This window comes from Fusarium musae, chromosome 9 (assembly GCF_019915245.1).
Source record: "Fusarium musae strain F31 chromosome 9, whole genome shotgun sequence".
Taxonomy (NCBI): domain Eukaryota; kingdom Fungi; phylum Ascomycota; class Sordariomycetes; order Hypocreales; family Nectriaceae; genus Fusarium; species Fusarium musae.
Genome location: NC_058395.1, coordinates 1808283 through 1833288, shown reverse-complemented (window position 1 = coordinate 1833288; position 25006 = coordinate 1808283). Strand labels below are relative to the sequence as shown.

Sequence of the window (25006 nt, the reverse complement as noted above, 5' to 3'; positions counted from 1 at the left end):
CTTAGGCCCGAGCCTCGGAGCGAGACTCATATGGATTAGGTCCCATGCAGTATCTGTCATCGAATCTATGGTAGTGGTTATTCTAGCTGTTTAAGTTATTATTGAGAAAAAGTCTGTATCAGAGTATAACCCAACATCATGCAGCGACAATCGATGAGTTTCTGTCTCGTTACGATCAAAGACCTGTCAGCAGAATCAGAATCAATACATGTCTTCATTGCCATATAGAACAAATATATCAAAGAGCGCACCAGAATTGCTCTTCCACGATGTATACGTTCTTAAATTGATAACAGCTGGTCTAATCCGTCATCCCTATAGAACTCCAGAGTCATTTAAGGTGTCTGCATATAGGCGAAAGTGATGATCTTGATTCTTGAACCGCGATCGGAAGGACAACTATAAGTCCTGCTTCTTTGAAATTTTCATTCCCACGATCCGAGACCGTTCAATGTGAACTTGCGGAAACAAGGTGCGTGGGGCCATAGAAATGATTCCAAACTGTACATAATGACGGATCGTATTCTCATATCTGACTCATAGCAAGAGCCATTAATGACGAACTTTTGAAACGAATCAAGCATGACACACAATTAAATTTAGTCCACCTCTAGAAGACTATGCGTCTGTTTAATCGTTAATTCCATTGCTTTTTCCAGATCCTTATACTCTGCTCACCTGGGGCTGGCTATGTAGTGCTTGATTATATGCATAAGAGATTGTCTCTTCACCTTAAAACAATCATAAATACATGCTGTCTCTATATTCTTTCTGCTTTCTGTAGATATATTCACTTATTATCAGTCCAGAGTATGATATCCAGGGCTTATTAAGAGCTACTATGGTAACGTATTCCATTCTCTGTTTCTAGTGAGAGTTGAAACCATGACAATGCTAGAATTGCAATACATTACCATGTTGCCTTCGTATGGCACGTGGCAAAAACCAGAACCATAATTCAAGGACAGGTGCAATGAAAGAGGCCTCGCTAGTAGACTCAAGTTCAAGTCTTTGTTGAGTATTAAGTGCTCTCGTTTACTGTCAATATTCAATACCAACTACAAAACCATCTCATTGTTCTGATGCCAAATAGGGTGCAAGGCATTGTGATGTTCACTTGGGACTCAAGGTATGAGTTCGTATAATAAGGACTACTTCCTATGCCTACAGTTCTGCATATCCTGGGTTGTCTTCAATAGAAACGTTTATATCCACGTGTCTTGTTGTAGACTATTGATGATAGGGGCTGATTTCTTTAGATAGGTGGGCATTCTAAGTCGTACTATAGGAGCTAACCGTAGATGCCTGGGGTCTATAGAACTAGTACTTGTAACTAACACTACAGGTATATAGGCCGTCTCTGAATAACTAAGCCATGAAGGAACTGCAGTAATATCATGAACTTTGCGTGTTCGCAGCCTAAAGCTTTACCGTATAGGTGGCAGTCGTCCATACAGTTCAAGCTACGCTACCTGTCAGAGATGCGTGCTGTGGCTGAGGGGTCTGAATATACATGCCCTTGATCTTCTATGGAAATCTCTCCAGTGATTCATTTTCTGCATTCAAGGTTATGGCGAGGCAGGAATTGATTTGGCTGATATATTGTGGACCGTTAATGATGTCAATAAAAGTCTTGTCGAAGATAAATATTGAGAACCTAGGGTGCATGTCATGATGGCTTCGGTCTCTACTGTGGAGCTTACTTTAAGCTCGAGGTAGAGGCTCATCGTGGCTCACAGGATACATTCTCATAATCTAAAAGCCGGTATTCACAGTATCTCAACGAAGCCAGTCTCTTCCTTTAGGTTCTATATCTCGTAGTCTTGGAACCCAAGATAAAGTTCAAATAGAATTGTGTAAACGTTGATTAGTGGTTGCTTCTTATGGTACGATGTTATGACGACGATAACCAGATCTCTCCTGCGGTTCATTCGCTCAACAGGCTTCAGTCTTGGTCATAAAATAACATCCTATCGTCATCTACCGTCCGAGTGAAGACCCCAAGCACTTACGACCATACCTGGAGGAGAATGCGGGATCCAATCAGGTTCCTGCCTTATGCTTCAGGGATTTCTTGGTTTCTAGCGATCATCCATATCCCTCGTTACCAGGCGCAAATATAGCCAGAAAAAAATATCTGTCTAGTTAGATGTGTGTATCCCAATTCCTGGATTGGAGCCCGGATCTGAGACCCCACGAAGAGCCCGCAGGCTACGTTACCCAATTACACCAGTTTGGACTTTAGTATGAGTAATAGTACATATTCAACTTCGTAATTGGAATGAAAAGCATGTCGGCTCTGTTTTAAAATGCCCAGGGTTTATATATCGTGGTTGGGAATGTCAATTTTTGTGGTTGAAGCAAAGGACGAATCAGAGCTGAAGATTTCGGCCGGGGCTGACGTCGCCGTTTCTCCGCAAAGTGTGGCGCGCGGGGTGACTCGCATCTGAAGCAAGGGGTGGCGCGGTCTGGGCTGAGAGCTTGGACGCTCAGAGAAGAGAGTTCCTTTGTTTCTCCGCAAAGTGAGACATCAAGTCACCCGCCGAAGAAAAGCGCCTTAGCCGACGAGATAGAAACAGGCCATTCATCGTCTGTCAGGACTAGCGGTGTGGCGATGGGAATGGGCTATAGGATAGCATATGGCACGTCGTATGCATCAGATAATCGCCTTGTCTCATGATATCGAAGGGGTTGACAACCCGTGATAGACAGACAGACATGTTGACCATCAATTAAATGGAATGATTAGATGCATGCGGGCAATTATCGATTGTTGAGATTGTTAGCCCGAGGAATGGGTCGTGCGACTAGGGATAACTTAAACGGATGGCTGATTGCGTCAATGTGGGTGGGCAGACGGAGAGGAGAGCTAGGTATCCGTAGTTAGGGAGAGACAAGAGGCTTCTAACAATGCTCTTGAGAAATGTAGCATTTGTTGACTTTTCCCTTTACGTCGTAATGTCTATTATTCTCTCTGAATCTATTGATTCACTTGATTCAGTGAAAGGTGACTCTGATGAATGCCGATAATCTGCGTATGGATGGATTCATACTGTGCAAGGATTCCGCCAGGGCACAGATGCGACATCGTCTTCTGTCTTCAGGACCCTTCAGGGTACGCTACCTATTCAGCCAATCTCCCCCGCCCACAAAGAGTTTGGACTGTCAATTTTAACTTTACGGTTGTTTACTGCTCCGTTTGTTGTGACTCGTCTAGAATTACCGTAGACTTTGCGCTAGGAGCTCGAAGCCGCAAAGCATCACGCATTCTGTTGAGTGCCTCGAATTCTTTTCGGAATGGGACTTGGACCCTTTCTCCAGGAACAGGAATTCGATGAAGGGGCCACCCACCCACGTACTGTATGTACGTCCGTTGAAGCGATCGGCGTAGGCGAAGCCTAGAGACCAAGCATCACATCACATCACATCCCTCTCGCTCCCTCCAACCGATAATGAGGAAGACGATCAAGAACAGGTTTAGACTTCCGCTAGCAGGCTAGCAGGCCTTCACAGCCTGCTCGAAATAGACCAGCCCATTCCCCCGCATGGCGGCCTGGCAAATGACACAAGAGAAGAGAGCCCTGGAGGGATTCTCAGAAGAGCCTGATGAAACACATGGACGGTGCGGAAGGGCATGGCACGGTCGTAGCGGCAGGGTGCCAGCTTTGATCAAAGTCCAACGACGATCTAACCGAGATCGAGAGGTTGGATTGCGCAAGAGTTAGTGACAGTGGCAGTGGCAGTTATTACTTATCAAGGGCCAAAGATAGTCAATCTTTCATCCAGCAACCTTCCATCGGCAATGAAATGGTGTGCTGCATACTCCGTACTGTCTGTAGGATCGAGGGTCTCTCTGCATATACGGAATAGGATGAGAACCCGTCTGGTAAGATAAGATGAGGCTGGCGGCAAGACGACCTCTAGAAATGATGAAACGATAGGCAATATGCATAACCAAACGTCGAATTGACCAACCCTACTGGGTTGTATGTTTTGCCGCCATCTCAATGCTCACGCTTCACGACGATCTTGTCAACCAGAATGCTGTGTCTACCGGTTCAGATTCTATAACACACGATGCACAGAATCGCCGTTAACAATATACCCACAGTTATCAACGGTCTTTGTTGTCTACGTCTGAATTTAGACGCCCGCAAAGGTGCTGCAACCGCAGTGGCCGACAAAGAGTTCCTGCGTGAGGGTTGCGTGGAGTGTCTGGCTAAGTACAGTCTTCGGACAGGGCGAGTTAACCGTACATACAGTGCACTAGACTACTCCGTAGGCGCAGACAAAAGTCGTGGGTGGGTTGGGGTTTGGGGCCGGGGTTGTGTTGTGTTGTGTGTGGGTGAGTTTACCTTTCAAGCTCAAGCACAAACGCCACATTGTTTTGAAGGTTACCACAACTGGACTTGTCAACCTCTCATTTCACACGAGGTTGGTGTTGACGATGGTCTGGGTCTGGGCTCTGTTGTGTCTACCCTAAAGTCGAGAATAATCCAGATCAGCGTCACACACGTCAGAGGCCTTCCAGAAGCCAGAGACAATGGGTGGTGACCTTGTTCTCATTCATTTTGCCTCTCGTGGCGATACTTAGCACATAACCCTTGAGACTGTTTTGATAGTGGTTCGACCATTGAGGAAACAGTGTCGATTATCAACAGCTTCTCATTCGGCGGCTGTCCGGGACGCAACACACAACAACAAAACAACAGACGAGAAAGGGATACGTGCGATCTGCAGACGGGAGGGGCCATGACAGAATGGCACAGTGCAAAAACTCTTTGTTCAGTGAAGATGCAGGCCAGCCCGCCACGTTTCCAACGTATCCATGTCCAGAACCATTGGGAACAGGGTCATGGAAGGGTCTCGAGGCCGCCCAGTCATAGGCCTCGCCAACCCTCCCTCGTTCTGCGCTGGTGGTCAGTAATGGCTCCATACACGGTCATGCACAGTGCCATGATAGAACTTTGAGCCTAGTGCTCACTGCCTCGCAAGGTACCGTCCATCACCGCCATCCCGCCAACCCACCTGAACCAAGCTGGTCAACCCATCAGAGTTCATCGCTGTCCCCCGAACGTTCGCTCAGTCGTTCACTCATCAGCCTCGAAGCCCTACCCTGCTCTTCCCTTCCCGTCCCGCAATGGTCATGGTCGACTTGACTGCCCGTTTGGTGACTGGGGCCTCTTCGGCACTGCACGCACTTGAACTTGACTGCACCTCACTTCACCTGGTCCAGGGGGACGTATATGCCCGTTCGTTAGACAAACAGAAATCCAGTATCCGATGATACAATGCCTCGACCGCCCCAATGCACCAGATCAGATATGTACGCCGTGGTAATGAAAGGGCTGCGGGGCATCCAGCGTCGCAGACGAGAAACGCAATTCCCTTTCCTTCCTTCATTTCATCATCACGAAAGCGGTGGATAATAACAATTTCAGCATGTCAACAAACAAACTGGCGCGCAATCCAATCAATTGATAATATTAGCATGCTGCAGCAGGGCATAGCGCCTAATTACGGCTGCGAGAGCCCTGAAGGGGACAGACAGAAAGGGGGTTTCCTGCGCTAGCACAGGGGAATTGCAGTGGCAGAGTGGGAGAGGACGCGGTCAAGATGGTGCCTGAGACCGAGACTGAGACCGCGTGCGTCTGCGTCCCTCTGAGCTCCTCACTGTGCGATAAAGTAATGTGTGTGCAGTGGGTAGAGAGACTCCGTCACTTCGTCACTCACCTGATGAGCAATGCGCACCCCTGGTCCCCAAGCCTGAACCTGACAGACAGAAAGAAAGAAAGAAAGAAAGGAAGAAGAACGAACAGACGCTAAACTAGCAGGGCTCCAGGGCCTCTCTCACGATCCAAGTTTGGAACCAGCGCCAGGTCCAGCAGGGACAAAGCTGAGAGAGCGAAAAGTCACTTGACAAAGGCTGGAATGGGGAACCCCGAGAGGGCCGACTGACTTGACACTGGGCTTGGGTTGCGTGTGGATGGGATAGCCTCCACCCAGGCTGGGTAGGCGCTGAGTTTCGGATACCGCCAGGTGTGCAGGTGAACCTAGAACAGGACAAGTAGTTTGAACTCAGCCCCTTAGCAGATTGGTGTGCTGTCTAGCTCTTGGAACACGCTGGTCGTACTGTGTATGTCTCTCTTTGGAAAACTGTGCCGTCCTCAAACATCCCTACCCGGATAGACAGGGATGGCCTAGCAGCATGCCACCAAGATTACACTGTGGCACACGCTATCCTTCCACTACGCCAATCATAACAAAGTGGCAAAGACTTCCTGGCCACGGTCTGCAAGGCGTGATTTGCCAGAATCGGGTCCCATCCCCATCTCCTGGTTCGGCAGGCGCTTCATGTGGAGTAAAATATGGGCACTGTGGATACTAGCAGGCTCACAGTGCTCACAGTGTCCCCAACCAACAGACTCACATCGCCCGCCGTCCCCGGTGTAAGGTATCCTGCGTCCTGCATCTGCCTGTCCACTTTCTATTTTCCATTTATTTTACTTATCAAAGCCCGTCACCTTCCCACTCCCATTCCGCCCCTCCCCTCGTACCTCGCCTCGCTTCGCCATCCATTCTCCCACAATTCAACTCTTCTTCATCCGTCACCCAAAAATCTACATCAACCAACAACCTCACTCTACTCTCCCCTACAACTAAACCGTTACTACACTTCTCCAGCAACCATCCCTCGACTTTTTGGATCCTGTCTACCACGACTACCTAAATCGACGACTCTCAACACGTTCAATTTCTTGTTTGTGTTTACTCGCTCCAATTAATCCCGCACCAACTCCGGCACGCACGCACAACCGCGACTCACATCATGTCTGCATACTACCATTACAACGCCCACCCAGCGCACCCCGCCCCCGTGTCGCACAACCACCATGGTGGCCGAAATCGCAGAGCTCCCCGTCTTTCTGTGTCCCAACAAGCTCAACGCCAGTTCCGCGGTGTCCGCAGCATGAAGGAACTTAACGAGACTGCTTCGCTCACAGCCTTCCGAACCAAGTTCGAGACCAGTCGATCCTTTGACCTTGAAGATGATATGGAGTTCTGTCCTGGTCTGTTGACCGAGACTGACGTGAGTTAACCTGTCGCTGTGTATGTCGGCGCATCAATCTGACCTGTTCGCAGTTGGTCTCCATCTCAAGCGCATCTGAGCGTTCTTCATTAGCCAGCAACTCTCCCGACTCTTCTCCTACGCAACACCCCAACACCGTTGCTCCTGGCTTCTCTCTCAACTCAACATCTCCCGCCTTTATTCCTCCTGCCTACCAGCAACAGCCCAGCATGAAGCTTCATCAGCCCTCCGCCACCCGTGGTCGTAATGCCATTCCAATCATTAACCCCGCTACTGGCATTACCATGTCGAGCCCTCCTCAGTCAGTGTCGCCTGGCAGGATGCAACAGTCGATGCGTCGGTGGTAAACCGCACCAGGTCGCTACCCATGCACTCGCATGGGTCGATCAGTGTGTCGTACCACCGGCGATGCACCTTGAACTGTAATTGCTACCGTTCGTTCTTGGCAGCTGTTCATCTTGGCGGGCATATTGACCTATCGAGACTTGATCTTGGCATCATCTTATCATCTGGGCTGGTTTCCTCTTAAGCTTTTGAGGCCAATCGCTTGAGGCGATTGACCTCACTGTTGGCGACAACAATTTCGACAACCATTCACTTTTACTATCCCCCTGTATAAACATCCCCTAATCGACATACCTCTTGTTTCACCGACAAGTTTATGAGGATAATACTGGCACGGCATGATAAAGAACGATACCATTTTCGGCTTGGTTACTTTGTTAATTTTTGCAACAAATCAAATACCTAGGGTTGGGTGTCCGCCTCGCAAGATGGGGCTACAAGACACGAACGGGCGTTTTCTGCATTTTAAGACGACATTGCATAGGTGTTGGGCGGCACAATAATCGGACTTTCTCGGCATCAACTGTTTTCATTTTATATGGAAGGCATGGGTTGGCCTTTCCATTCATACCAAAATGTCTTCTCTCATCGCGGTCATGGGTTATGAAGTCAACAAGAGAAAAAGAACAACATAGAAGGGAGTGCTTTTCGCAAGCGGGGTCTTTATCGGTGTTATTTGATCGGTCGCATCTTGGAAATATCTTTGGGCGGTGGTCAGGATCGAGACGAACGGTGTTTTTGCGACAACTGATATCCCATTACGGGACGGAAATCTGGGAAATTACGGGGAGTTGGTCGAATTTTTGGTGTAGTCCCGCTGCTGCAATGAACGGGAACGAAAAGGTTCACCCTTGCCCATTCTTTTCTTTGTATCATCTTGGGACGGCCTATATATTTGTCCTCTTTTTGTTTTCTTGTTCATGGTTTAGGCCTGAGTGCCATAGCCGGTGCTGGTCTGCCTAGTGTTTTTGGGACCGGAGTAGCTTTATACTTTGGAGCGTTGTTTGGTTTGCCCGAGTCCTGGTTGGACGGGGGCTTCTTTTACAATATTTTGTCTCGCCTCGGCAAGCATCTGGAGTGTTCAGGGGGCCTGGGATACATGTCATGATCAGATTCAAAGAGATTTGTTTTGGGATTTGGGAGGCCCTCGAGCCTGGTGGTTTTGCAATGCAGCGGTAGACTGCATGTGTGGCTATTGTTAACTGGGTATTGGCGCTGTCTGGTTGCGACAACGCGGCTTCAGCGCTGCGAGACGAGAATATACGAATGTTTAAATACTTGTAGGCCCCATATGTGACTGTGACACCAGAATGGCTTAGAGTGAGATATCTCAGGTGTGACGATGAGTCAGTCGTGTGATGTCTGACGAGAAATGATGGTGTAGCTACGACATGAGCGATTTGTTGACGCGTGGTTGCCACTAACTTGGTGGGTGAACATTGATTTGCCAATTGCAGAGGCTTGAAGGGAGCATCAATTTCTCGATATGCATTTCTGATTTATGCTGTTCCATTAATTCTGTTTGCAATGCTTCTCAGATGTCAAATTCAGCTCACAATTGATAGTTGTAGTTATAGCTGTAGCTGTAGCTGTAGCTGCAGTAGCTGTCGCCTCAATAACCCCACATCCTAATAAACTCTGCGGTGATAGCAGCTGCCTTAGCCACCTTAGCCCATGCAGCGTCTCATTATCAACCACAGCCACGCAATTAGGCCCTCCATGGAAACCATCCATGGCATTTGCACTGGATCCTCGGTAAAGGAAGAGAAAATTAGAACCAGCTCCATTACATAAGGTAGGTAGGTAGGCAGGTACCTAAATCGGGGTAGCATGGGTTTGAGTGGGGAATGAACGCATTGCCGTCTTCCTTTCAAGGAGTAAAGGAAGGAGAAGGGGAGATTCTTCAAGAAAGTGATGATGCTCGTGACGTCACTTTCCCGCAAATGGTCAACAACCTTACCCGACAAGAACAGTACATATTAAGGTAAGGTACGCTCGTGAACTCCCGTCGTCTCCTCCCCTGCAGCCGTTTCTCTCTTTTCTCTTCCTCTTTCATCTCTATATCGAATCCTTCACGGCTGTCTCTCCATTTCTTCCCCAAGAATCATCACATAAACCTCATATCAACAAGATGATGTCAGCTCGATCCATGATGGCCCTGCGCACTGCGCACACCAGCAAGATCATCCTCGGACGAGGTCTCTTTACTACATCGACACGTCTAGGTCTCAAGGAATCATCCACTCGTAAGTTTGAGTCTCCCACGATCCAATTGAACGCGTCTAACACGCCCCAGAAACCGACGTCGACTACGACAAGCACAAGCAAGACTCCCTCAGGAAGCAGAAGGAGGGCAGCGGCCACTGGAAGCCAGAGCTCGCCTCAGACAGCGAGGAGGCCGTCAAGGCGGACAGATCGGACACTGATCCTGCCAAGGACATCAAGAACCTCCAAGAGCGAACCAAGAAGGCTGCCGAGGAGACTCACAAGGCTGGTACCAGCACACGGGATAACATGTAAAGAACTGTTATGAATTGGCGATTTGATCAATTGGTTTGGGAGTTATGGTATTGCCAGATGAGACTGGAATGTCTCTGCAAAATAGTTATTAATGAAAACTATCCATGATGATGCCTTTTGAGTTCTGTTCTGTTCTGTTCATGTGTATTTGTCCCAACCTCCTCTTTTACAAACATGATCCAATCAACCTCTGCTGGCGAGTTATTGGTTTAGCTTAGAATCTCGTTACTTTTACATGTGAAGGTGTTTACCCAACTCGGACATTGTGTATTCCTGTCGGCGACCGAAGCTTGCATGTCTTGCGGTGACGTTGTATAACTCGAGTTGGTAACATAACTATCGTGCTCACCTCCACGATTAAAATAGCATTCAAACAGACACATAAATAAATCAACTGCAATAACCAGCTCCCAATTGACTAATTCTTGTGTATTTGCTTCCTTTTGAAAGGCGGACATCTCCTTCGAAGTGTTTATAAATTATCAAGTGCTACGTTACAGGGTAAGCTCCATGCTCCTCTAAAGGTCCTCTTATCGATAAGCCCCAAAGTTCAAGCTCCTCCGTTTTATTATTTCGCCGGTCTCGGTCGGTCCAAACCTCCGAAGCTTCTAATATCTCTCTTTTCCTCCTCGGGCCTCGTCCAGCCCATTGATTCTCCCTAGGACGCTTCCTCTACCAAGCTATACACAAAGGACTCCCACCCACCTTCAAAATCATGTCCACAAATCCTCCGACCTTCCAATCTGCCCTCCTCGCTGGTGCCCTCGCTGGTACAACCGTCGATCTCTCTCTCTTCCCTCTCGACACTCTCAAGACCCGTCTTCAGTCCTCGGCCGGTTTCTTCCCCTCCGGCGGTTTCAGCGGTATTTATCGCGGTATCGGTTCTGCCCTTGTCGGATCTGCTCCGGGGGCTGCGTTCTTCTTCTGCACATACGAGGGCGTAAAGGGCTTCCTGGCTGATAAGGATAATACTTCTGCGCCAGGATGGAAGGCTCCCCTTACACATATGGCAGCTGCTAGCGCCGGAGAGGTGGCAGCTTGCGCTGTTCGTGTGCCAACCGAGGTTGTTAAGCAGCGTGCGCAGGCGGGTCATCATGGTGGTTCTTCGGCTGCTGCTCTGCGGGCCATTCTGTCACGGTATTCGAGCCATGGGTTTGTTCCAATGTGGAGAGAGCTCTATCGCGGTTGGGGAATCACCGTTTTCCGCGAGGTGCCATTTACTGTGATTCAATTCCCGCTATGGGAGGCCATGAAGTCCTGGGGACGACGTCGCCGCGGTGGTCGTGAGGTCACTGGTGCCGAGAGTGCTCTCTATGGAAGCATGGCTGGTGGATTATCTGCGGCACTGACGACGCCGCTCGATGTACTCAAGACGAGAGTCATGTTATCGAAGGAGAGTGTTTCAGTATCGGAAATATTTGGCCGGATATTGCGCGAGGAGGGCAGCAGAGCTTTCTTTTCTGGTGTAGCACCACGAGTTACATGGATTTCTATTGGAGGCGCGATTTTCCTGGGAAGCTATCAGTGGGCTATTAACACCATGAACGGCGTTGTATGATAATGGGAAGTGATACAAGAAATCAACAAATCGGGCGGAATTGTACAATGTAAAACACGGAGCAAGGAGCATGGAGTCAAGAGACGGGCGTTTCGAAAGAAATAGAGAGAGGCTTAACTTCTCCCAAATGGTATATACGCCTTGACGGCATCTGACCTATGTACAAATTTATATACGATAAATGAAATAGCTGGTGACAAAAGCCGACCCTTCTGGCACACGACACCACACAACGGGTTGAAGAGTCTCGGGATCTCATCTTCTCATTCAGCGTGTAAGGTGCGGGTTGTCTGGGCTCAGCTGGCTTGGGCTTGGGCTTGAGGCTGGGGAGGAACTTGACCATTAGTATTTGCCTCGTCAGCTGCAGCGCCGTCTTGAGCTTCTTCGGGCTCAGCAGGCTTAGGCTCTGGAGGCGGTGGGAATGGTCGAATCTCCTTTTTGCCATTGGCCTTGTAATGAAGGACAATATCGTTGCCCCCCTTCCACAGATGAGTTCGGAGAGTGGCCAGTGTCGTAACAGGGGAAAGTAACTGAATAAATGTTAGCAAGTGTAATTGCCCGTGATCGTACGTACATGAGTAAACAAGAGATGATGATTACCTGTTCGTTGCAGTACAGTTCTAAATACTCCTCTGGCTTCATAGGGCTCTCTTCGGGCTCCTCAAGTGGAGGCTCAATCCTTTCTGCAACATATGAGAGAATCTTCTTGACTCGAAGCATGCGGTTAGCATTGAGCCTGTTGTTTCCATCGGTTGAAGCAATAGCTGGGAGAGTGTCGTCCATCGGATACAAGACGAACGAAACCTTTACGGGCTCTTTGAAGGGGAGTGTGTTTTGAAGGAGAACATCACCCAGCCACATGGGAGCCTTCTGTTCGATAATATCTGCGTCCTTGCCAACGTCCTGGACAGTGCCCTGATACAAGTTGGCGCTGCCTCCTGTGGTCTCCTCTTGAATAACCACCTTAGTTCCTGGCGGGAGCTTCAGAACGGGTGTATCACTAGGCAAACTGGGTACCACTCGTGACTCGACCGGCTTGTCAGGGTTGTCGGCTAGTTGCCGCTCGTATTCCTGGTGGATCTTCTGAATCGTGCCAAAGAAACTGTCATCAACCTCCTTCTCTTTTTCATGGACAGACGAAGACTCGGACTCTTCTGTCTTCTCCTCCACAATCGCAGGCTTCTCTGTGGTGGCCTGGGACGCCGACCTTGAAAGCTTCTTGGTGCCAAAAGTCATCCTAAACTTCTTCTTGCCAAATGGTGTGCTTGGGGACTTTGCACTGTCCGCCTTGTCCTTGTCCTTATCTTTATCCTTATCTTTATCACCATCTATAGACTTCTTGGAGTCCGCCTCGTTCTGCGTGGGGGTTGACACCATGCTTGCTGCCTTGACTGCCGATTCGAGCAGCTGTAGGGGACTTGTGAAGTAGTCTTCCTTCTCTGTCGAAGGGCGGCTGACATGCGAGGTTCTCTTTTCTATAGGAGTCATTGGACTTGTGGCCGCGTTTTCAGGAACATCGGGCAAGCTGTTTGGGCCTGACATAATGCTTGGACCAGGCGTTGCCAAACCAATGCCTAGACCTGGAGTATTAGGATAGAGATTGGGCTTTGGAGTAACCTGGTCTGCGTTATCCCAGTCCGGGATGGCTGACTTTGGTAATGATATCGATAATGGAGCAACTTCAGTAGTTCCTCCACTGGCAATTTGCCTCGCCTCAAGACCCTCATTGAGTTTCTGACGGTGTGCCTCATCTCTTCTGACCTCTTCATCAATGAGATCGGCAAAGAGATACCTAAGGATCCATTTTCCAAGGCTGACTGGAAGAGTGTTAGCTGTGCCCTTGCAGTCATCAAAGGCGGACTTACTTCTCTGGTCCTCTCGAAATTCTATTTTATCTGGCAAATCTAGCTCGTCTGCGTATACTTCAGCATCGAAACAATTAAAGGGCTCTAGAACCACAGTAAGATTTCCCGAGCTGAGATCGATAGAGCACCAAGGAGCCACGGCCTCAACGGTGTTGACGAGATGCTCCACATCCTCCAAATGCTGTTTGCCAAAACTTTTAATGGGTTTACACTGAAATGGTCAGCTGTATCCATGCTCAGAATATGTCAGACAAACCTGGATCAAATCCCATAGTAATACGTCGCCAGCTGTGTCTGACGTCAACACACGCCTCCTATCGTTGAGTAGCCTATGCTTGAGCAATCCGAATTGTCCCTCAATCGTTTCCTCAGCCACTGCATGGATGGGTTTGATTTCGGGCTCTGAAGAATCTATAATGGCTTCGGACCCCTTCCGTGCAGTAGCATCCGTGATAGTGGCAGAATCGGGATCTGGACCAGATCGCGCAGGGAAAGAAGCAGCTGCAGAAATACGCAAGATGGACTCAGCTGGGATCTCCTTCTTTGCAGTTCCGTTAGTAGTAGCCGGAGGAGAAGTCTCGCGGGGTCTGCTAGAAGCATTCGATGTAGCTCTGTGTTGTCGAACAGACTCCGGAAGCTGGATGTTGGTGCCCGTGTCAACGTCTTCCCATCGGTTAATTGATGACCTATTCGTTGCTGTCCAAATGTGACCTCCAGCTGCGACAACCTTGCCCACTCCTATATGCTCATGCGCCACAGCTAGACTCAGGCCATCATCCATATCCTCAAGGCTACCGCGCACATCTGTTTTGGCGACCAACCCCGAGCGATCAGAACTGTAGAAGACACCCAGGCTCGGGTCATCCGAGAAGAGTGACCAAACACTCTCATCGTGCATGGAGAAAGTGTACATGCATCGACCGTTCTTGATGCTCCACATTTTGACCGTTTTATCGGCACTGGCACTCAAAATTGTGTCGCCAGCATCGTCTATAAGAATAGCACGGATATTGTCGACATGACCAACAAGTTTTGAAACCTTATCACCAGTTCGGGGATCGTACAAGCGCACCGTCTTCTCGGGACCACCACTCGCCATGATATTTCTCCCCACACGAAGGGCATAGACAGAACCTTTCTCGGCAATTTCTTCACCCTGCACGTCAATCTCGAGTGTCTTTCCAGCGCCATTGAGATCCCATAAGCAAATTTTGCGGTCCAGACCACCGGATGCGACCCAGTTTGCGCCCATATCTGGGGGCGGGGTTGTAACACATTTGACATAATCAGCATGTTCGCCTATCGTCTCGGTGCGGTTTTTGTCCTCATCAGAATACGGTCGCCAAACCTTGACTGTAAGGTCAGATGAGCCAGATACGAGGGCAGTATTGTTTTGAGCGAGGGCAATGTCGTTGATCCAGTGCATATGAGCGTGAGTCTGAGCGCGAAACTTGGTCGTGTGCTTCGGCTTCTTGTCTTCGGAATTGGCAGGCGTCGGGTCGGTAATATCGCTGCGGCCTTTGAGGTCGAGGTTCAGGTCCCAAGCGCATACTATGCCATCTCGGCCACCTGAGTATCTGAATAAGGTGATGTTAGAGCTGCACGGATCGGACCGAGGGTGTCGGTGTGAAAGGGCTCACAGAATCGCATTGTCGTTGTCGACGGCAAGGCCATTGACACCTAGACGATGGCCGCCTTCAGATGATTTGGCATTTTCGAGGACTATACCTGTGTCAGCAACTGTTCCGAAGCTGAGGTCATACAAGAGAGCATAATTCGACGAGCGGGGTTGTTGGGGCGTTTGGAGCGGTTGGGGATGAAGTCTCACCATAACTGATTCTCTGGCGTGCCTTCTTAGCCATGACTTGAATACCTAGCTAAGTACCAACTTAGCTTACTGAAGCATGCGCAAGTAACGGCAAGACAGGTAGCACAAGCGACGGGAAGACGCGACCACGGGGAGAAGTGGAAAGAGGTAGTATTAGGTAGTCTGTGGTCTGAATTGAGCACCTAGATTGGGTATGTCTTGGATGCTGTGTGTAGTGGTAGTGGAAGATGGTAGGTCGTGATGATTGCGGAATGCGGGATGGGGAAGCTTGAAAGTGGAGGTGCCCCGACCTCATGGCATGGAAGTATGTACAGTACGTACCTTGGGTATTTACCTTAGCTGGCGACGGACATGACGCCGAGTAAGTAGGAAATATGCGACGAACGGGTTTAACGGTGGATCAAATGGACCTTTCCTTGTTTAATCGACGAATATCCAGTACAGCATCCCTGGGGTTCAATTCAGATTAGGATTAGGATTGGGATTGGGATTGGGGGTTGGTCCCTGGGGCCGATGAACCGCTAGTTAGAGTACAGTAAAGGATTGACAGCCTTCAAAGTTCACGGAGTCTGCTTGCTGTATCTATAGGTACCGCCCGCTCTAGACTCTCGACTTGGAAGCTGGAGAACTGACAGACCCCCCGCCTGAGGTGTAAGCTGTACCCCTGTACCCCTGTCGCCCACTCAAATGGAATACTCGGGCTCTCAAGCCGTCAACGGCAGGGCAGGGCTTGACTGCACATCCGCCATGGGCTGTGCTGCCCAGGGCAATTCTTAATTGGCAGCCATCCAATCCAGTTCAGTTCTATCAATTCAAGTCCACTTGCCAGTTGTGGCAGTGGCTCGTTGACATCTGCAATCGAGTATTGGTGGATGTCGGTCTCGTCTGTGATATCTGTTAACTTACTTGCATGATGTGTGTCAGTCAGTATTCGATTTAAATGTTTGTTTGAAAAATGTCAATTGAGCCTAATGTCTCAGATCCTGTGCAATCTTGTCGTCCACTCACATGCTCCCAAGGACATGACTGCATCAACAACCTCATAGAAACACGCTAGAATAAGGTACCTTCATAACGCAAGATGTAGGATTTCCCGGGTCGTAAAGACGAAGTCCAAAAGCTCCATAAACTCCAAGTAATCGGTTTTCCAATAAAATAGCCTCTCCATACTCCAGGCTCCAAATATAAACCCGCCGTGTTTTCCCGCATTATCCAACGATGTTCTCTCGATCCTCCCTCCCTCCCTTCATTGGCAAACGCAGCAGCCAACAGAGCACCACCGAGAGGACTTGAATCGACCGGGCTTGTTTTCACACTGCGCGCATTCGTCGTCAACTTTGGTGATATCTTCTTTTCTTCCCGAACAGTCCTCTCTGTAGCATCTTGTGTTCCCACGCAGAACACGATGTCCGCACTTGTGCTCGATTAATGTCTTGGTACACATTTTTATGCTCTTCGGTGGAGATTTTATCTCTTTCTTTTTCTGGTACGATGGTGAGTTTTGTAATAAATTGTTTAGTTCTGTAATGTCGAGAATTGAATGAGATGGTATGTCGGACTCCAGATCATGCCAGGCTTCTGCCTTTTGTTGCTCTTCGAATCCAAAGAAAGAGGGATAAATTGTGAGTCAAACGGAAAGGACAACTGTTGTTTAAATGCGCCAGATTGTTGCGAGGGTGGTTACGCCGTCAGGTCAGCTTCGGCCCAGCTCCGTTAGTTCAACTTATAGTCAGTCAAGGTTTATTAAGGTTATGTGAGATTTTGACAAGCAAACAAAAATTGGGACACACGAATAGGTCGTCTAGGTAGATAAGGTAGTTAAAGAAGAATGGAAGCAACTGAGCCTCAACAGCTAAAAAGAACATGACGCGAGCTCAGTCCCCAAAGGGAGAAGGGAATGAAGCTCGTGACGCGGCTTTGACCAATGACGGCGTGGGTGTGGTAGATGTTGCACTTGGAGCATGCCGAGACCCCGGTTCTGATTCAATACGAGGTCTACCTATTTGTTCAAGCCGAGACTGAGACTAGACAGGTAAAGCAAACAACGTTAAATCGTATGAGGCATTTCCCTTCTGGCCTGGTGTTGGTGGGCAATGCCACTCACTTTTGATGGCTTGAATAAGCACCTTGAAAACTCAAAGATCTCGCTGCAACGTCCCTGAATGACATTGTCGATCGATCCTCGGTCCGCTGGTTCCTGAACATCCGTCAACCTATTAAACACAGCCAGTTTCATTGGTGAATCAAACTGCTCTCGGAACATATCTGACGACGGTATTGTTAGAGATGGCAAAACAATTGGAAAGGCCTCAGCACTGAAAACCACATGAATTCCATCCACCCATCCATTCATTTTTCAGCTGACATCAGTTCGGAGCCCATTCGATCCCCGCTTAAAATTGAAAGCTCTATGGAATCCATAGCAGGTAATCTGGGCTCAACAGAGATCATGCTACTCAATTCGTCACCACCTTACGGGGGTGCTTTTTTACAAGACATGGCTTGCAAGCAAATTTAACATGACCAAGAATTACAAAATCTCTAAAGAGATGCAAGGGGAGGTGACATAACCTGGGACCTCCGTCCAATTGACAAAAAGTCTTTGGCAAACCTAGCATAATTTAGATCTGGTTTAGTAGACCTTGGGCTAAATATTGTTGACACCTTGGTTTAATGTCAGAACTTTTGTTGCGCCTCAGAAGATGATGTCTCAAGATTCACATAGCAAAAGACTGGAAACAAAAAGGTCTGTCTATGATCCTGCCGTAGCCTGGTACCATCATTACATTTTGCAAAACCTAACGCCGTGCTGAAGGCCTCCCATATACACCGACAGTCAATTTGACTGACCACTACTTCTTCTTTCACTTCCCGTACCGTTCTACCTGGTGAACTTGTTACCCTGGCCCTGTCGTGGCTGACTGCCGTATGCTCTGCGTCCCTGATGCTTCTTGTCCCTGCTCATGCTGGCACCGAGGGTGATGTCAACACGTGGTGGTACTGTGAAGCCAAAGCTTTTGGCGACCTTGGCCAGATCCAGCTTATTGATATCAAAAACACTGCGCAGCGAGTGAGAGGCGTAGGCGTGAAGGTAGCTGCGGTAACCATCCTTGGCACTCTTGTTCAAGTAGTAGTTTGAACTGATGAGCTTCTCAAGTTGAGACTGAATGTTGATGATCTTGGGGAAATCATATTCTACGACGGGAACACGGGCGGCCTTGAGGTGCGACAAAAAGCCAACCTCGTTGGGCTGAAGGATCAGAAGAGACCGTCCCTTGGTGTTACTGCCTCGGGCAGTTCGACCGACACGGTGAATGTAGTCGCGGGGGTCATCTGGAGGGTCGAATTGGACAATCCAGTCAACAGAAGGAATCTGTTGCAGGTTAGTAAATTGTGCATGCAGTAATTCATATTAGACACATACATCGAGACCACGAGCGGCAACGTCAGTGCAGATCAGAGTACCCTGCTTGGCATTACAGAACTCGAAAAATGTGTTGGTTCGCTTCTGCTGCTTCTGTTTGCCGTGAAGGTCAAGAACAGGAATATCGATATAGTTGAGGAGTTCGGCGTGGTATTTCACACAAGCACAACTACTGAAGAAGACAATGATCTTCTTCTTGAGGTTACGCTTGAGGAATGAGAAGAGAAGATTGAATCGCTTCTCGGCATCGCATATAACATAACCCTGCTCCAGGCCCTCCACAGTGCTGTATTGCTTCTCTTCGTCGACATTGATGTACAGAGGACCAGGACGCAGCGAGATACGGGCAAGATCCTCAACCTTGGTTGTTTGGGTAGCAGAGAAAAGCATTGTCTGTCGGTCCTCCTTAGGGAGAATCTTGATAATCTGTCGCATTTCATCTTCGAAACCAATTTCAAGAATTCGATCCGCCTCATCAATAACAAGTGACTTCAGGTTCTTGAAAACGAAAGGTGTGTTTTGCAGATGGTCAAGCAGACGACCAGGGGTGGCAATAAGCAGGTTAACACCCTTGGCGAGCTTGTCGGCCTCAGCGCGACGGTTTGCGCCTCCAATGACAATACCATAAGTTTGTGAGTGGTGAGCCATGAGTTCACGGGCAACACCAAAGATCTGGAGAGCCAGCTCGCGAGTTGGGGAAACAACAATGACACCAGTACCATTGCGAGGCTTGAATCGCAGAGAGCTCAACATCTCAATGACAGGAATAAGGAAGGCTAGAGTCTTTCCAGAACCAGTCTTGGCAGCACCAAGAACATCGCGACCAGCCAGCGAGGGAGGAATACCTCTCCTCTGGATCTCAGTCATCTTGGTGAACTTCATCTCATTGATGGCCTTCATGGTCTTCTCAGAAAGATTCAGCTCTGCGAAGGATTGCGATTCAGCTCCAGCAACTGGAGGTAATGTGAGCTTTCCGCCATCGGGCAGATCTGTGTTGTCCTCGGCCTTGTCCTCGGTATCCTCCTCTTCAATTTCGTCTCCGGACTTGGAGTCTTCAGCATCCTCATCGGCCTCGTCGCTCTCGTCTCCGTCCTCCTTCAGAGCCTCCTCCTCCTCCTCGTTGAAAGAATCGTCTTCGGGCTCTTCGCGGGACTCAGGTTCGGTGCGCTTGACTTTCTTTGATTTCTTTTCGAGAACTGTAACAGACTTCTTCTCCTTTGAAGCCTTGACGCCATTGGCGTCCTTGAACTTGCGTTTCTTGCTGCCGGCGAAATCCATCTTGTTTTGCGCGTACCGTTGATATTCTGCACAACCGATCGTCTCGCAGCAACTGAATCGAGAACTTTTTTTTCAGCGATAAGAAAAGTCTTGGAGCGATAAGCGGTGATTTGTTTTTCCGGTCACTCCACCAGACAAGCAGTTCAATGTGCGTGCAGTGACCCCCGCTGTGGATTCAGCGGCAAATGTTGTTGCAAGCTTGCCTTTCTAGGACTAGTTCCAGGTCTGATGACTTCGATTTGAACAATTGGGTCACAATGGAAACTGGATTGATCGAGGTACAGATGCACAGAGTAAGATCATATATGAGTTTGCAAGTTGCGCCTCGAGCCCTAATAAGGAAAGCTTGTATGCCTGATGCCTGGCGAATACAGTTCAAGCCCTACTGTGAAAGGGTTTGCCATTGAGGGCTGGGCTGCGCACCGAATCGAGGATACATACAAACAGTAAATGTAGATGGGGTAGCAGAAAATTACTGCGCGCCAAGGGCAGACGACACAAATACAGAACAAAACCTGGTACAAAGAGGCACATCAAGTGTAGCTCAATATTCGCTCAATCTTGTCTGCACTCTAAAGCACAGTGGAGGAATGTCACTTAAGTTCCCAACGAGGTTTAGCCTCAAGTCACGCTACACTGCAGGTGCTGTACTAAGTCAGAGTCTACTCCGTAGGGACTGTGCTTAAGGCAAGGTAAGGTAGGTACTTTACTTAGGTAGTGGAGGTCCGAACCTTCGCGCTTGGGTCATCCACTCTTGTATGAACCTGATTCTTCCAAATCAGATTCCTTTCTCCCTCTTCATCTCATCTGCGCTTTCGAGACATCGCCCCTATCGCTGCCCGCGACACTATTCACTACACCCACTGCGATCGCATCAGCTTTGATACGCGACCCGAGACATATATTGGCAATCTGGCAACATCCCCGAAGCCTTTGTATTCATTCTTCATCGCAACGAGACTCGATCTTATCCTGACTTCAGGTTGTGCCCGGCCGATCCGTCAAAGTCTTTGCGATACCGACTTTCGAAACTGGTCGCATTTGTTCCTCGCGATTAGGAATAATCACTTATAAGATAGTTCAATCCCTAATTACTCATAATTTCATCGGGCTATTCACTGTTCTCTGGTTTATCCCCACGACGAAAAACTAGCTCCTTGCTCGTGCTGGCTCCCGTTCAGCTCCACTAGCAGCGAAGCACGATGGCGAATCCTCAACCTGACATCCAGAGTATCCTGGCCGCACTCGGTATGTCAGAACAACTCATTTGGCATAATCTGCGCTTACTGACTTGTTTACACAGCGTCGCAGCGGCCGACAGGGACCCCAACCCAGACACCACCCGGCGCTCCCAACCAGGCATACCCTCCCCCGCCTGCGTCGGCGCAACCTGCGGCCACATACCAGCCGCCCCCTCCAAACTCTAGCAGTTATGGTGCATCCGGCTACAATGGCCTCCCTGCGCCATCATCCAGCGGAAACCTCGACCTGAGCTCGATTCGACCTGTCAACTCGGGGACTTTCAGTATTGCCGATGCGATTGCTCAGGCCAAGGCTTATGCGGCCGAAAAGGGCGTGACATCCTACGATCGACCCCTTGTCTATGCCTCCGAATCACGAGGACCTGATCGAGGATACAACCGCTCAAGGTCACGATCACCCGCTCGCGATGAGTTCCGTGATGGTGTGAATCCGTACAGAGATGAGCGACGTGGCGGCGACAGAGGTTCGCATGGTCGGGGCTATGGTCGAGACCGTTCTTATTCGCCAGGCCCTCGAGGTCGGAATTTCTCCCCTCGGGGAAACAACGGACGCGAGAGGTCTCCCTTGAGAGGAGGTGATGAGAACTCGGAGACCATTGAGATCGATTCAAGCCTCGTAGGCCTTATCATCGGCAGACAAGGAGAGAATCTTAGACGCATAGAGTCTGAATCCAACTGCCGAGTCCAGTTCCTGGCCGCCACCGACGGTGGTCCGCATAGGCTGTGCAAGATCTCTGGGCCCCGGCACCGTCGTGCTGAAGTAAAGGATGCCATTAACCGTATTATTGACGACAGCGGAATGGGCGCCCTCAACCGCCCTGAAAAGCCTCGCGACCCCAACAAGGGCGGCGCTGCGGCTCTACGCGAAGGGGAGGACCACATGCAGATCATGGTCCCCGACAGGACTGTTGGCCTGATCATTGGACGTGGAGGTGAAACTATCCGCGACCTTCAAGAACGATCCGGCTGCCATATCAATATCGTTGGCGAATCTAAGAGTGTGAACGGATTGCGGCCTGTCAACCTCATCGGCACGCGCGAGGCTGCCGCCCGCGCCAAGGATTTTATCATGGAGATTGTCGACAGTGACAGTCGTGGCGACGCGCCGCCGCCTGTCAAAAGGTTGGGAGGTGGAGGAGCAGCTCCTGGAAGCCGCCATGATGGTCCTCAGAGGGATGCGGGAGGTTCTGGTGGTCCCGACAAGATCAATGATGCTGTATATGTCCCTTCAGATGCGGTAGGTATGATCATAGGAAAGGGCGGTGAGACGATCAGGGAGATGCAGAACACCACCGGATGCAAGATCAACGTTGCTCAGTCTTCTGGTCCTGGTGAGACTCAGAGGGAGATCGCCCTGATCGGTTCGCGAGATAGTATTGCGCGAGCTAAGCTTGCCATTGACGAGAAGGTGGATGCTGTGGTGAGTCCCATCCTAACACCAAGACCTTGCTTCACACAGCTAACATGAGAACAGCGCCAGAAAGGCAGTGGCCCCCGTGGTGGCGGTGGCGGTGGCCGTGGACATCAAGATCATGACAGGCCCAGCTATTCTCAAGCGCAAGGCTCCAGTGCCCCTACTAACCAGCCTCCACAACCAGCTCCAGCTGATGGATCCGATCCCTACGCCCAATGTAAGTCTTGATATGCTGTGCCCTTGTGCCCATGCTGAATGCTAATCAACATAGATGGTGGTTACCAAAACTACCTCGCGCTGTGGTATCAATCCTTGATGTACCAACAACAGCAAGGCGGACAAGGTGCCCCCCCTTCTGGTGCTCCTGCACCCGGAGCATAAGTGATGTCCTGCCTGCTTGCTCGTGCTTGGGTGATCTTGATTGAGCTCTCATCCGCAAATGCCGCGGATCGAGGGTACCATCTGGTGGTTTGATTGATATCATGCCAATGTTTTGACGCTCTTGACACCTCTCTGCACTCATAGCCCGTTGCCACGACCTACGACTGTACATCACCCGTTTTCTTTTTCCGTCTTTTGAGGACTCCTTGGACTCAACCTTTCTGATGACATATCTCTTGACTGGGTTGTCTTTACAACATTAATATTGAGGTGCAATCTCGGGTGCGACGTGCATGGTTGTCTTGCCATGACCCCATTCGAATCCATTTAGGCGATCCCGGACTCGATGCTGAATGCTTCCACGAATATCTAAAGCTGCCGTCACCTCCGCTGGGTCTTTCACGATCAGGGTGCATTGGATTGCGGACTGACAACTCACGACTAATGCGTTGATGACATGTGCGATTTCTGGTGCCAGCTCATCCCTTGGTATAACGTACATCCTGAAACTAGCGATTTGTCGTGGCGCGGTCGAGTTGCGTTACGTTGAGATGTGAACCGGCAAACTCGACTGCACGAACCTCGGATCACAACCTGAACTGGGCCAGTAATGTCTTGATGCACGTGGTGTTAGCTTGTCTCTTGCTCCCTTTCCAATCAGGCTCGTATGGTATTGGATGAGTCGACTGTCTCGTGCAAGTGGTCTCCCTGTTTCTGCATGTATGCTGCATGCTGAGTTGCCTAGCAATTCGCCATGTGCATTAGCTCGCTGCGCTTTCATCCACCTTTTCATTTGGGTCTGGTTTCAACACCGGGCATTCTCATCGCTTGCATGTCATGAGCAAAGAGAATGTATACTTTGGTGACGGTGGGTTGGATTGGAGAAATGGAGTTTCGGATTGCATTGCCTTGTATTACCATCGTAACACTTACTTAGCCTTACGCAACTGTGGACTTTTTAACGTTTATCAAATCATGCCTTGTCTCGTAGTGAGCTGTGAAGATCACACAAGTCTCCTGGAAGTGTCATTACTAGGTCACTCCAGACTCGTGATCTTTGTATCAAAGCTTTGAGTATGTTGAACTTGAGCACGTTGCCGTGATACTTCAGCCGATGAATTCATCGCGTGGGTAGGTAGGTACCTCGCCAAACCTTACCATACCTTACCATAGGTACCATGGATCGTCCCCAAGCACGGAGGGCAAGGTCCTTTTACTTTGCTTCCACTTACAAGAATCATCTCAGCAACAATAACACTCGCTTCATTGATGATACTATTTAGTATCGAACTCTTATCTGCCATTTTCATCATGAGTCGGCGCTATCCCCCGCCGCGAAGTGAGCGGCACTTCCACGAGTATCGATGCATCATCTGCCACAGCGTGTTCGAAACTCGCCGTTCCATGAGGCCAGGAATCGGATAGGCCCCAACTGCATTTACGAAACATCATACAGCCTCGCAACGTATGATGAGGCATCTTCGCAAGAGTTTCTCCAAACAATGCCCCTAGTGGCGCAAGTGCAGATAGCAAACGAAATAGCTGAGGCCTCGGATCAACTGTGAGTTAAGTGCCCCGGTCACAACTACCGTATATTGGTAGAAAGAGACGTCGTTGGGAACTTCAACAGCGTAAAACCAGGCTCAAGGCTTACTTGTTGCGATAGGGCGTACAGTAGCCCATGGTCGCCCACTGCGACCGATGCAGTCCTGGAGCCAGATGATGAAACAGAGACGCAACCCTCGTTGTATGATGAAACGTGTGAGGAGCGTGATAAAAGATTCCGCAACCTCGGGGCAGTTCAGGACTCCCGGACACCTACCCCTGACTACTTGCCGGCTCCTCTCTTCTATTCGCCTGAACCAGTTCTGCCCGAACTAGATGAGGTTCAATTAGAGCTCTCTCTATAAGGTGCATCTTAATCAGAGGCGTATGTTAATGCGTATGAGTTTGATGCGTCTTTTGGAGAAGCCTCTGGATTAAATGCGCCTGAAGGAGATGCCTACCCAGTTGATAATGCGCCTGCACCACACCAGAGCCG

The 25006-nt window shown here is 49.4% G+C and overlaps 6 protein-coding genes across 6 annotated transcripts; 4 read left to right on the top strand and 2 right to left on the bottom strand.

Annotated features, from left to right (window-relative positions):
* Positions 1-6829: 6829 nt before the first annotated feature.
* J7337_011823 (uncharacterized protein) lies at positions 6830-7437 on the top strand (the record flags this gene model as incomplete). The annotated part of the gene is made up of 2 exons (XM_044829359.1): positions 6830-7090; positions 7144-7437. The coding sequence occupies 2 exons, from the start codon at positions 6830-6832 to the stop codon at positions 7435-7437; spliced, it is 555 nt and encodes a 184-aa protein (XP_044676034.1).
* Positions 7438-9566: 2129 nt separating this feature from the next.
* Positions 9567-9955, top strand: J7337_011822 (uncharacterized protein; the record flags this gene model as incomplete). The annotated part of the gene is made up of 2 exons (XM_044829358.1): positions 9567-9681; positions 9732-9955. 2 exons carry the CDS (start codon positions 9567-9569, stop codon positions 9953-9955), a joined length of 339 nt encoding a protein of 112 aa, XP_044676033.1.
* Positions 9956-10670: 715 nt separating this feature from the next.
* On the top strand, positions 10671-11513 carry J7337_011821 (uncharacterized protein; the record flags this gene model as incomplete). The annotated part of the gene is made up of 1 exon (XM_044829357.1): positions 10671-11513. One exon carries the CDS (start codon positions 10671-10673, stop codon positions 11511-11513), a length of 843 nt encoding a protein of 280 aa, XP_044676032.1.
* Positions 11514-11809: 296 nt separating this feature from the next.
* Positions 11810-15240, bottom strand: J7337_011820 (uncharacterized protein; the record flags this gene model as incomplete). The annotated part of the gene is made up of 6 exons (XM_044829356.1): positions 11810-12043; positions 12114-13330; positions 13379-13559; positions 13635-14955; positions 15019-15100; positions 15207-15240. The coding sequence occupies 6 exons, from the start codon at positions 15238-15240 to the stop codon at positions 11810-11812; spliced, it is 3069 nt and encodes a 1022-aa protein (XP_044676031.1).
* A 2847-nt stretch (positions 15241-18087) lies between these two features.
* On the bottom strand, positions 18088-19908 carry HAS1 (ATP-dependent RNA helicase; the record flags this gene model as incomplete). The annotated part of the gene is made up of 2 exons (XM_044829355.1): positions 18088-18579; positions 18631-19908. The coding sequence occupies 2 exons, from the start codon at positions 19906-19908 to the stop codon at positions 18088-18090; spliced, it is 1770 nt and encodes a 589-aa protein (XP_044676030.1).
* Positions 19909-21110: 1202 nt separating this feature from the next.
* J7337_011818 (uncharacterized protein) lies at positions 21111-22965 on the top strand (the record flags this gene model as incomplete). Its single annotated transcript, XM_044829354.1, has 4 exons — positions 21111-21156; positions 21212-22590; positions 22645-22801; positions 22856-22965. 4 exons carry the CDS (start codon positions 21111-21113, stop codon positions 22963-22965), a joined length of 1692 nt encoding a protein of 563 aa, XP_044676029.1.
* Between the last annotated feature and the right edge of the window lie 2041 nt (positions 22966-25006).